Below are 14,006 nucleotides of genomic sequence, written 5' to 3'. Positions count from 1 at the left end.
CACTGCTGGTGGTGAGGAGGGTTCTTTGGTGCATTATTATTACCACGATTAGAGTTTCCTCCCCGACCACGGCCATGACCACGACTGGGGCCACGTCCTCTTCCACACTTAGCTTGGTGGAAGTTCGTCTCATTCACTTCAGGGAATGGACAAGAACCAGTAGGTCGGCTTTCATGGTTTTTCATTAATAGCCCATTATGTTGCTCGGCTACAAGAAGATGTGAGATAAGTTTAGAATACTTTTTAAATTCCATCTCTCGATATTGCTGCTGCAGGAGCATATTCGAGGCATGAAAAGTGGTAAAAGTTTTCTCCAACATATCATGATCACTAATATTATCACCACATAGTTTCAATTGGGAAATAATTTTGAACATAGCAGAATTATACTCACTGATAGATTTAAAATCTTGTAGCCTTAGATGAGTCCAATCATAACGTGCCTGTGGAAGAACGACCATCTTCAGGTGGTCATATCTATCTTTCAAATTACTCCACAGTATGACTGGATCTTTAACAGTAAGATATTCCATTTTCAGGCCCTCATCAAGGTGATGGCATAGGAATATCATTGCTTTGGCACGGTCTTGGTTTGATGCCTGATTTTTATCTTTGATGGTGTCTGCCAGACCCATCGCATCAAGATGAATTTCGGCATCAAGCACCCAAGACATGTAGCTTTTGCCCGATATATCCTGGGCTACAAACTCAAGTTTAGAAAGATTTGATATTATTTAGAAAAAGAAAGTTCGTACCTCTGATACTTTCAAAGTATTGCTCGAGATGGCAGAGTCTCGTGCTGATAACGTGTTATAAAATAAAGACTGTAAAGTAAAGACAAGTATAGAGAGAAACTGATATATTATTCAAACTTTAAACTTATGTACATAATGAACTGAATTCTCCTCTATTTATAGAAGAAAGGAAGCTGCTGTGTAAGCTGCTACTGCAAACTGCTGTGTAAGCTGCTGCTGCAAGCTGCTGTGTAAGCTGCTGCTCTAAACTGTTGTGCCAGATATAGATAATCTTCTATCATGGGTAATATTTATCCATAACGGAGTACCGAAAGGATAAGCTTCTTCAGGTGGCTTATTTCCAATAGAGTACTAAATAGATAAATATATTTATGGCGGAGTCTCATATGGATAAATTTCTTCAGGAAGCTTATTTACAACGGAGTACTAAATGAACATCCATAATATAATATATTCATAACATATCATAGTTTATTCACTCATTCGAACACCTTAACTAAATCCAAATATATATAGTTTAGAACACTCTAGTAAGGATAATTAGACATAGTATATATAATACTTAATATTTGAAGTAATATTTTTTACTCCAAGAACATCGTCTATAAAGAGATATTAGGATAGATACAAAAACATAAGAAATCATGTTATATTCATAAATATATATATAAATACAAAAGTTATATAATTAACTTACATTAATTCTTAATAGTTGCAAATTCAGAAGATGCCCAATAACTTGCATTCAACTGTTTTTGCCAATATAACATTTATTTGCAATTTAAATAAATATTATATTTATTTGGACGTCAATTATTATTGGACAAAATTTATTCTTATTCTTAATTTTATGCACTTTTATTAATAGACGAAAAAAATAGGTACAACGCACTTACATTAAAGCTAGTTATTTAAACCCAAAGTGAGTAAATTTACTCTCAAATTGGAGTTCTATCCGGGAAAATAAAATCCCTTTTTCCGTATTATCTCACCTTTATGGCCATAAACGTAAAAGGTGAAATATACTCTTCGTATGTGGCCAATATTCAAACCCAATTGCAAATTGCAATATATTCCCAATTCGGTAATCCACTGCATAAGAACATTTATATTCCCCTCTTTTCCTTTTTCATATTCCTTCCCCGTTAAGATAAACCAACACAAATAAAGAAACATAATTACACAAATCGTGAACACAAAAATATAATCAATTCCATTCTTAAAGGCGGCCAGATAAGGAGAAGAAAAAAAGTTTTTTGGGTTGAATTTTTCACTTTTCCATTGTTGAAATTGTCAAAAACATTTACAGAGGCTTTAGAGATGAAGATCACAGCGTTGATGGTGTTGAAATGCAATCCAGAAAGTTCGGATCCAGTGATCTTAGCGAACGCATCTGATGTGAGCCATTTCGGGTATTTTCAGAGATCCAGCGTTAAGGAATTCATCGTTTTCGTGGGTCGGACCGTCGCTAAACGCAATCCACCCGGCCAACGCCAATCCGTTCAGCACGAAGGTTTAGTTTTTTTAGAAACCCTTCCCGAATTTTGGTTTGATTTATTTGAATTTTTTAGTGAGTTTGTGTTATTTCGGCCTGGGGAATCTGCTATGTGTTTGATCTGATTTTGGGGAATTACAGATGCGTTATGGATTGATGAATTTTTGTTCCTAATTGGGTATTCCGTCCGTCCATCCCTATTTATGTGATGTTGTTTCCCAATTTATGTGATGCTGTTTCCCAATTTATGTGATGCTGTTTGGTTGGGCACATAATTTAAGAAAAAAAAGAAAAACTTCTGAAGCCTGTGATGTAAAACAAGTTATAATATTTTTGTGGCATTAAATCATCTCCTTAAGATAAAAATAGTAAGTTTATATTTAATTTATTTCTTTATATAGAAAGCTATTAAGGGTATCGCATAAATTGGGATGGGGAGTAGTTGGTTTTGAGAAATTATGAGGCTCGTAGATCAATTTCGCTGTTTCTTTTGGTTGATTGTATAGATGGATGAGTAATGTTGCAAAGTTGCAGCTATTGGTCCTATAGTTGCTGATGATGCTTTGGTACTTGAATTAGTTGGGAATTTGATATTAGTCATGTTAATACGGTTACTTCTGGTCCTATGTGTTTTCGAGGAGTCTGTCCTATTAGAGATTCTTTTGCCAATAGAAACTATAAAAAACTTCTAGTACTACTTTTTATTTATATTTATATTTTTATTTATATTTTGTAAGATGTTGACCGGAGATGAATTTAAATGGGAACATGGTCAATGGGGATTCATATAGCCAATTTCAATTTGCTTGGGACTGAGGAGGAGTTGTTGTTTGGGAGATGGTTTTGATGGGCGGGTTTGGGGGTTTGCAAAAGTAGAAGGAAGAAGTAGGGAATAGCTTAGTTGGGAAAATAGTTTAGTGTGAACTGATTATCTTTTCGGTTAAATTTTTTGAGGTCTTCACACCCTTAACATCAGTTTTGTTAAGGGTTCTTGATATGTAGTATATGACAACTGGTCAGATTGGTTCCGTATCTCAGACACTGGCACAGAGTAGTAAAGTTGATTTTTATGTCATGTTGGATTAGTTCTAGGGTCTGTAAAGAAAAGATCCCCTTTTTATGATTATTTTATGTGATTATGGAGTGAAGTATGTGAGCGTTGAGGATGGAATGAAACGAGCGGCTGAGTGGATTTGGCAATCTTTAGCACATAAATTGCTCCTGGCTTTGTACCTAGATGTTACTTTCCAGATACTCTATTCATTTTCCTCTAAATATTTTGCTATTCAAAGTTTTTCGTTTCTTCTCTTTAAATTTCTGACATGTGTTGAGTTTTAGTGGTTGGCTATGGAACTGGTTAGTTAGAACTACAAGTCTTAGTCCACAGAAAACAGCAAATTCCTTCGTGTCTCCCTCAGCACTCTCCACAAAAGCTCCAAATGAGCGAAAATAAGATTAATTGTGATTCCAAGTTGTTTAGTCGTGCCAGTGGAAGCAGCGCCAACACTCAGCATGCTGATTACACATTTAACAAGGAAGGTTTCAGTGATCATTCACTTTAGCATGGTTGGGTTTCATGAATAAGTTTTTTGTTTGGATTAGGTATTCTAAAATTCACTTTTGCTATATGTTAGGATTTCAAACTGTAGGTTTCTGTTGATTTCTAATGAAATGGTTGATTATATATTGATTTGAGGTTTTTTATTTCTCAAAATTTACCTGAAGTACAAGTGGTCTTATTATGTATTTCTAAAACAATAGTGTGATTAGTATTACAAAATACTGATTAATCTATCACTTTACATGCGATAGATTTTGTGATAGTGTTTGTTTTCCTTTACCTTATATTATAAGCTTCAAGAAGTTCTCATAGAAGTTGATTGATATAATACAATCTGATATATAAATGTATTTTCTCTTTTCTGTCATTGCGTATTTTAAGAAGTTATATTGTCAAATCAATTAGAAGTCAATACATGTAAAATGTTATTCGTTTAATTTATAATTGAGAAAACATAAATCTACTGATACATGGTATATTCCTCAAATATATTTTTCCACTCGCACTTGGTTTGACATATGTTTTTAATCTCTTTTTTTGACTTTAGAATACAAGGTACATTCATACAATCGAAATGGTTTATGTGCTTTGGGTTTCATGGATGATCACTATCCAGTTCGAAGTGCATTTTCACTGCTCAACCAGGTATTTGTTTTCTATTTTAGATATTCAGCTTCGAAAGGAGAAACACTATATATCCAGAAATCAAATTGTGGATCTGCATCTAATTCTTTCCAGGTTCTAGATGAATATCTAAAGAGTTTTGGTGAGTCGTGGAAAACTGTGCAAAGCGACAATGCTCAACCATGGCCTTATCTGAATGAAGCTCTAGCCAAATTTCAGGTATCCCTTTTGTTTCCCGTTGCTGATTGATGATGGAATTTCCTTTTCAATCAAATTCTTCCTACCTTCATTTTAAAACATTTGATGCTTGAGCTGAAGCCCTGTCATGTTACCCCTACAGGATCCTGCTGAGGCTGATAAGCTGTTCAAAATTCAGAGAGAGTTGGATGAAACAAAAATTATTCTCGTAAGTATTAATAATCAAAAAGTTAAAAAAAATTATTGTCGTAAGTATTGTGTTATTCATATGATTGCCTGCTTAATGTTATCTTTGCGAGCTTCTCTATTGAAAGGTGATAGTAAGCAGTATGCATTTGGATAATGAACATTTGATCATGAGGACTGAGTTGTGGAAGACCTGGACACAATATAGATTCTCCATTTCTTTGGTTAATGATCTTTATCCCGTAATGGTTATATAAGGATGTGTAACTCATAGCCATTGCTAGCCATTTTCCTGTAGAGCTTCTGCTGTTGTGCATTAAGTTACCAAAAAAGTTATTAGTTTTTATTGCTTTTGAGAAGTCGTGATTGTCTATATGCTTAATTTCTCGTTCTTCCTTTGAATTTTTTTTGGCGTGTGTCCTGCATTGGTCGAGGGAATGGGTTGTGTCTTTTATATGGTTTTGGACAGTCTTCACACATGAGCTAGCTCTTAAGATTGACTTATTCCCAGAGTCGTCAAAGGCGCGCTTAAAGCGCGCTTAAGCCTTGAAGCGAGGTTCAAAACATGTTGAGCGCGTCGCCTCACTTTGTGGGCGCTTTAGTGTCGCATCAAGGCTCTAAGGCATACTTTTCCTTGCCAATGAGTGTAATCTTGAAAAGGCGGCATTAAACAATTGATATTTCGCTTTATCGTAAATTTCTTTCAATTTTTTTGTCCATATGTTTGTTATTCATGCCTATAATTATTAGTCATGGACTACATATACATATTTTTACTTTTTCTCTAGTTGCACCTTTTTCATTAAAGCCTACGCTTTAGTTGCGCTTTGCGCTTAAAGCCCCAACGGACCTTAGAGCTTTTTTGCGCTTTTCGCTTTTGATAACACTGCTTATGCCGAAGGTCCATTTTCGTAACATGGTATAAGTTGGACCATGTCTCTTGGAAACATCCTCTCTACCTGCACAACGTAGGGGTAAAGTCTATGTATACACTACTTTCCCCAGACCCCACATGTGGGAATATACTGAGTATGTTGTTGTTGTTGGTGGTGGTATAAGTTGGACCATCTTGTTGTTGTGTCGTCCCTCATTTTATTCATTAACACTCCATATGTCCAATCTGGGTATGCTGGACTGTGGGCGGGCCTGTTAGAGTATCCACATTGGTTGAGATAATGGTTTGTAGTCTCTTTATGTCATTTTGGGCAACCCGTCTCATAAACTAGCTTTTGGGATTAAGTGAGGTGCCGGGTCCATTTTTCTTAACACACACAAGAGTTTGACTTTGTATGCTTCATTCTCATGCTCTCTCTCATTATATTTTGACGGGACTCAAGACTTATGTATCCCAAATTTATCATAGAGCCTGCTTTTGGAGCACTAGACTATTTTCATACTGTATATTGTACTTTAAAAATCGTTATCGTGTTCAAATGGTTGTAAAGGCATTCATGCTGAGTACTCATTTCTGGTCCATGACTCTATGATTATTTCTTCTGTTTATAATATGGAAAAATGTGCATTCTCAAAAAAGAAAAGGAATAAATGTGATATTGAACTCTTGAATTTCCTTTTCACCCGGTTACTTTTGAGATGAGGTCACCTACTTCACTATAGCCTAGTGCTAGGATGTTTAGTAACAGTCTATTAGAGAATAAAGTAGGTGGAGTTTTTTCTCCAAGTTCTTTACCAACACGCGTGTTTGATTAGGGTGGAAAGAGAAAGAACAGAAGCGATTTGAGCTATGGGTTATTTCTATTGTTTTGTACTTTGGTGAGGATGTAGTAGATTGGAGAAGTAAACGTGGTGGTTGCTTCTCTGTCTACTTCTTCGCCCCTTCCAACTTGGACAAAAAGAAGGGAAGCATATCCTTTGTGGTTACATTTCAACCTTGCCAAACATTAGAGGTAAATCATGAATTCCCCCTCCTTAGGGAAGTAAATAAATGATTTCTTTCATCTTTATCATTCCTATCCCATTTGGGAACCAATCATACTGATAGTGATGGTGAATGATTAATAGAGAGGGAGTTCCAGGGAAGTTCTGTCCCCTGGAAAAGGAAAAGAAATAGAGAAAGCCTAGGTCAAGGCAGAAAGTTTAAATCTGACTTCCCTCGTAGTTGGGGCTAGGGGTTAAGCGTCCGATTCGACAATGAACACTAAGTGGAAGAGGCAAATCAATTTTCTCCCACCAACTAAGAATCTTGCATAAAAAGCATCTATGCAAGTACGATTTTATGACCAATCATATATGCCATTTAGAATTTTGTCCCACAGAATTCTGTTAGGGCCCTTTTTTAACAAAAGAATTAATTAACTCAAAATTTAGCTCAAGGAAGAATATCTTAAGGATGTTATCGATGCTGTAGGCTATCAGTGAAAGTTGATCTCACATTTTGTTTTCGACTGCTTAGAATTAACCAAATATGTTGCTGTTTTTTGGTGGGTGTGTATCTACCTTCTTAAATTTGGTCTTCATCACCTATATCGCGGAGCAGACTATCTAGAGTCAGTATATACCTTTATTTTCTCCTATTTGTCTCTAATGTTTTCTGGAGAGCAAGAAAGTATGTTTCTCTTTCCTTCTTTTTATTTGCGTGTTGTGTTTTTTTTGGGGTGGTGGTGGTGGTTATAATGGCATCAAAATTGGCATAAGCATAAAAAACTCAAAACCCATACAGCTATTTAGGATTCCTTTTTCTTTCGGGTTCCTAAAATATATGGAATGTCATTCTGAGTATGGGTTTCTACTTTTTATTGATAAGCTCTCCAAGTTATTTCCACTTTGTCCCTCTTGTAGGCCATGGTTGTTTCTTTGAATAATATCTGGTTTGAAGTTTCTGGGCATTTTAACCAAGCTATTTAAACATATATATGGACATACTGAAACCTAAATCAAATGCTGTTGAGTAGAAATTAGGAAAATGGATCTTATTCTTCCATTGCACGGTCAGTGCGGTAGCTAAATATTTGTTTTGAAGTAACGTATTTTGAGACGCTAGTTATTCTGTTTATTTTGGATTTGCTTTCAAAATGCACCTGCATTATGTATTAAACTATTAATGCATGAAAATACTCTGCTCTGCTTTTTTTTGTTTCTGTTAGCTCTACTGATGTTGGTCTTCTTTACCTTTGGACACAGCATAAGACAATTGACAGCGTCTTAGAACGGGGTGAGAAGCTCGACAGTTTGGTTGAGAAGAGTTCAGATCTCAGTGCTGCTTCACAGGTACTTTTGTGACAGTGCATCTGTTTTAGTTTTGTTTCCTTCCTTTTTGATAAGGTAAATAATTTTTTGTGGGAAAACTTCACCTATATCTGTTAGAGGATTGCTCTTCCATTTATCTGGTAAACCTACATTTATCTCTTCCCAACCTCTCCACCTAGTAGTCAACAGTAGCCCTTCCCCACTTTGTTCCCAGGGTGAGCCGAACCCTCAACCTCAAGGTTGGAAGTGGAGTAAGGCTTAGTTCTTCATAATTCCATATTGTGCTTTCCATTTGAGCAACCCTCTCTTATCAAAGGATTTTCTCTTCCTTGTTTCTTTGTGAGTAATTAATCATTTGACTTCTACTGTTTTATCAATTTATTTTTGACAAATCAAATTGTCTTCACTGTTGTGTGGATGATACTCTAATTTTTGACCAAGTGTTATTGGGTCACTTCAACTAAAAAAGATGCAAGTTGCTTGTTAAGTTCAATATTGAGGTAAAAAGAAATTATTGAGTTGCACAGGAAAGGTTATTTGCAATTAATTTAGGGGGAGTATTTGACTAAGTCACATTCTCTACAAGCATGGTGGACATGGCTATGGTACTCAAATTTTGCAGGCTTTATGTGAAGAAATAACCAAGGTTTAGATAGATGAGAAGAAATAACCTGCTATTTTTGTCTCCATGGGGATCTCCCATCCCTTTAGGCATTGGAAATTACTCTCTTTCCCGAACATACAGCAGGCTAACTTAGTGCTAACTTGAGTCATTGGAATGAAATCTAAAAACTAACTGATTTCCCCTGCATCCGAAGGTAGACAGCCTCCACTACTGTATTCCACTGTGCGAAAAAGGGACTCCTTCGGGCATTAGCTTCTTTTCTTTCCTGTCCTTACTATTGCTGCCCCTCTCTTTCTCCCCCCCCTCTTTTTGGTTCTTATTTTTCTTTTCCTTTTCGTTGTTAGTTTTGCCCGAGTAGATTGAACGCCTGGACTTTGTTATAGACTTGTAGTTGAGCTGCTTTTATTTTAGTTGTTGGCTAAAGAAGTTGGAGGAACTTGATGTATGTGAAAGGTGAGGAATGACATGGATAGAGAAGGGCCATTGATCTGCAAGAAAATTTGCATGCATTTAATATGAATTAATCTTGGCCAGTATAATCAGGAGTTTGTTGCTTACAAGAATAACCAGTGTTACTGGGTCTCTTTGTTAATTTGCTTTTGGGATGTCTTTTGGGATGAATTCAGCATATTGAAGGCGAATGCATGCCTACTTCCAAAAGGAAGGGTTAAGGTTTGCGTACACACTAGCCTCCCAGTGGCGAAGCTAGGAATTTCCTCAAGGGTATTCAAATTTAAAAGAAGTGAAAAAAATTCCCGACAAAGGGTGTTCAATACGTGTTATATACCTTTAAAAATAATATTTTACCTATGTACACAGTATAATTTTTCGACGAAGGGTGGTCAATTCCCTTATGACCATGTGGCTTCGCCACTGTAGCCTCCCCATACCCTACTTGTGGGATTACACTGGCTATGTTGTTGCTATTGAAGGCGAATGCATGTGATGGAACCGACAATATTCAAATGTGGAATATGGAACTGAGCAACAAGCTCTGTTGTATTATCACACAAGATACCCGCACTACCCATCTGCTGGCCTGCAGATCAAAGATATCTTCCTGTCAGCTTCCACGTGTCAAAACATCATAGAATCACGCTCTGTTATATGTCTTGGGAGATTTTTGGAAGCATTGAAAGACACATTCAGCTAAAAATATTGTCTTTTTTTGGGTTTGGGTGGGAGGCTGCTTAATGAAATTAACATGGTGATTGCTATTTCTTGACGTGCTCATCGACAGGGAAAGTAAACGTCTGAAATAGCTGTCTTCTTATACATGAACAGTGTTCGTTTGAATCTCTTTGCTCCGGTGAACCAATATTTTTTGGTGATATCATGGATCGCCCCAATTAGAAACAAGATGTGCTTGTTTGTTAATGCTGATAGCTATTTGTTATTGTTACTCTTGCTAATGGTAATATTGTAGAAGCCTGTTGTTTTTAAAAAAAATAGGTTTGTAGAAGCTGTAGAATCTTACAGATCAACTTTAAACCTTCATTAGGTCCAACTTATTTTCTGACCTAAAATTGGTGGTTTTCAAACAGATGTTCTACAAGCAGGCGAAGAAAACCAATTCATGCTGTACGATCTTATAGATGATTTCAGAAGAAAGGGGGCTATTCTATCACGGACAAACTCATGTTTACGTTATATATGAAGTATCGGAAAATTGCTTGTTTATACCATCTATGATTTCTGTTAGCTCGAATTCTTTTGGTTCTCTGCTGTAATATGATCTCAGATGAAGAGAAAGGTTTCAGTCTCAGATTGATAAAGTTGTTTGAAAGTTGTGATGTCACCTAAATATAGTTATGTGATAAGTTTCCTGATGGTTACTGGCTTCCTCTTACCTGTAACTATCTCTTGATATATGCCGACTCTGAATACTTTAGTAGTACCTAAATTTATATATTACTAGTCATTGGCTATGAGCAATGCAGGTATTTTCTATGTCGCTCGTCGCATTATTTGTATTCAAAATAGTAGGCTCCAAGTATATATATACCAAAAGCATTTATTTGAGTGATGTGGCAGAGATAGAGGTTTACTAAAATTTACCAGAGTTGGAATATGTTGTGAACGTGATGCTATTTTAATGATGTACTTCTGTTCACAATTCATATGATTGAATAGTGTAAGATTTTGCAGTAACAAAGAATGTTCTTAGTATGATAGTTTTTTTTATTATCTATCAAAAGATACCGTTTCTTTTATTAATTTCACAGAGATGCAACTTGAGCTGACTATCAAAAATTTCATACTATAGAAGGTAGAAGGTGTAACTTATCATATATATTCTGCAAAAGTAATCCATTTGTTCTGTTAAAACCAACAGGGTGTAATGCTAAATGTCAATTGATAAGCTAGCATATAAAGCAAAAGAAATGTGATAGGAATATGATTCAACTGAGCATACAATTAGCAAAGGCGAATCTACCAGCTATGTCCATTTATAAGTAGCTTGTTATAAAAATTGGCCAATTCATAAAATATTATCATTATTAGCCAATTAGATATTTGTAACCAAAAAATATTAAATTTTTGCTTTTTTTTTGAGTAGGCGTTATTAGAATAGATTCGGTACATCTTAATGAGTTTGAATTTTAGTTTTGGGATGATTTGGTGGAGTTTTGAGGTGGTTTGAATTGAAAATCCGAAGTAGAAGATGAACATGAAAAAAAGTATATATGTTTATCATACTGTGTATCATTTGTGTATCACATATATATCATATTTGTATAAGATGTGTATCACATGTATATCCATGTATATCTGTGTGTGCGATACATGTTTGATAAATGTGTTGCAGAAGAATTTTTTTGAACTCGATTTTAACTACGAATTTTGATACCAAATCAGTCCAAATCACCTCCAATCTCTCTCAAATTTTGTATATTGACTCATCTATAACCATTGAAAAAAGTCCCCTTTTGCTTAGATTTTTGGAATCTTGTATATATAGATATGTGTGTGTGTGTATATATATATTATCACCTTGTTTGCTACCTCATCCATGATTTTTTTTTTTCCGTCTTGCATCTAATGTTGCTGATCACGCTTAAAAATATAAAAGAAGATCTTTGCGTGTGATTCTTGAATAGAAATAACCTTATTTATTTGGGTTTTTAATTTTTATATGTGCTTTGACTAGTTTTGGTAAGTTTATGATTAATGACTAGAGATTATAATAAGTTAGGACTTATTTGGGACATTTATGTAAAATAAAATGGATCTAGCGTCATTTAACTTTAAAAGTCCAGGTCTGGGGAACAATTAATACTTCTGTCTATTATTATAGAATGTGATGCCAATAATGCAAAGAGTCAAAAAAGTGACAAACATTAGATAATATTTATATAATCGATCTTAATTAGCTTGAGATTGAAGTGCATTTGATTGATTTGGTTCTACTTCCCAAATGCAACTTTTCAAGCATAATATGATTGCATGAACACTCCATCTCATATTAAAAGTAATTTTTGCAACTTTAACCATTTCTAACTTTGTAGATTAATATGAAAAAAATTATAAATATTAAGTTGTGAACTTATATCTTGAAAGAACTTATTAAGTTTAAATCTTATATTCGCTTACGCATTGGAGTTATTCTTTAACTCTTACCTTTAATTTCACATATTGAAGAATTTTATGTTATCCATCTTTGGATCTTGTGCATTCATAATGTGATTTAGAATTATACAAATTGATGGTTCAAGACTTTTTGTGAAAGAGACGAATATAAAATTTAACCTTTATAAATTCAAATTTCAAGAATTTTAGCATTGAATTAATTATATTTTTAAAAAGTACCGACTTCAATTAAATTCGATGTCACGACACTGCACTCGCCTCGTCTAAAATATGACAAGAAAACGGTGTGAAAGCTTGCAGCCAAGGTTGTCTGTACTCGAGAAACTTCATGCCAAAAGAAAGGAACAATTAAGATTCAACATTTCACACATCAAATACAAACCGCACACTACTCTTTTTATAACACAACGTTTCATTGTTTATATTGTAGATTTTTGCCATATTTAAAGATGAAACGGTACGTCCCATCGGTGGGAATAAATTTACAAAATAATTAAAAGAAAACAGTTATCCATCCATATTATCCATTAAAAAATGAGTTGGATAATTAACTTTTTAAAAACGGTTCGAATATGGATAAGAACCATATTATCCCCTTAGAAATTGGATAACCAATGGATAATTAATGAGTTTAAATTTTACATTTGTAAAGCCTCCAATTAGGGGTTCCTCAAGTTTGAGAGACTAGAAATTCTCCCAAAATTGATCATATTCAAGAAGTCATCCATATTATCCGCCGAATAACCCGTTTTTTATCCGCCTCAAATACGGGTCGGATAATTTATCTATTTTTTTTTTAAATTATCCGTTTTCGACCCGCTCATATACGACCCGAACCGCCCGTTTGCCCCTAAGTGGGAACAATGCTAAGTTGCTACCATAAATCAGTATCCAAAAGAGGGACCACTGCCTTATCCTTGGTTCCTAAGTTACGAGCAGACGCAGCTCAATATATATATATATATATATATATATATATATATATATATATAAAGAGAGAGCTAACTCATTTAATCTTCTTCTTCTTGGAATTTATTATCATCTAGCTCAACTAGATTAATGGCTTGTTCATCTAAAAAAACACTTCCCTCTATTTTCTAATTTAGTTTTTTTATTATTTACGAAAAATTTATCAAGAGCTCCTTTTTGAGATTGTTTTAAATTTAAACTCTTCTCTTTTTCTTTTGGGATAATAAGATTTATATTTTTTGTTGACATATTTAAATTCTGAGAAATATTTTAAAAATATATCTATAAAGTAAAAATAACAAAAATAAGATAAAAAGATACTAGAAAGTTAGAAAGAAAGAACCCGATTTAAAAAGTTTGAAGACTCAATTCCAAATTTTGTATTGCTGCTTCAAATATTTCCTGCAAGTTTTAAATGTGAGAAAGAACAGAAAATGAGACACAATATATTGTAACGAAAGTAACTATATATGTTCTTATAGAAGCAATAGAAATTATCGAAAGTTTTGAACACCGAAGAGTTGATCTTTATAAAAAGTATGAATATAAGACAATACGTATATTAATGGAAAAGGTTAAATGAAAGATTGTGACTCTTGTATAAAGTAAGAAAGAGAGTGTAAAGTTATGGAGTAACATGTTTCCTAAAAAAATAAAAAGTGAAATAATAATTTTCCTTATCAAATCGATTCATCATTAGTATGTAACTGATTTATTGAGTTATTCGTATTTCCTTATTTTTTTAGTCAAACGATCACTTATTCACAAAGCTAAAATGTTGGCTTTCCTTTTATA

General features: G+C 34.3%; 1 protein-coding gene across 1 annotated transcript; it reads left to right on the top strand.

Annotated features, from left to right (window-relative positions):
* The first annotated feature begins 1,751 nt into the window (after positions 1 to 1,751).
* Positions 1,752 to 10,480, top strand: LOC104096794 (VAMP-like protein YKT61). The gene is made up of 6 exons (XM_009603213.4): positions 1,752 to 2,268; positions 4,359 to 4,456; positions 4,550 to 4,654; positions 4,776 to 4,841; positions 7,961 to 8,047; positions 10,196 to 10,480. The coding sequence occupies exons 1-6, from the start codon at positions 2,076 to 2,078 to the stop codon at positions 10,244 to 10,246; spliced, it is 600 nt and encodes a 199-aa protein (XP_009601508.1). The 5' UTR covers positions 1,752 to 2,075; the 3' UTR covers positions 10,247 to 10,480.
* Positions 10,481 to 14,006: the final 3,526 nt, after the last annotated feature.

The sequence above is a fragment of the Nicotiana tomentosiformis genome, chromosome 11 (assembly GCF_000390325.3).
Source record: "Nicotiana tomentosiformis chromosome 11, ASM39032v3, whole genome shotgun sequence".
Classification (NCBI taxonomy): Eukaryota; Viridiplantae; Streptophyta; class Magnoliopsida; order Solanales; family Solanaceae; genus Nicotiana; species Nicotiana tomentosiformis.
Note: the sequence above shows the minus strand (reverse complement) of the source record. Positions and strands in the feature narration are given on the sequence as shown.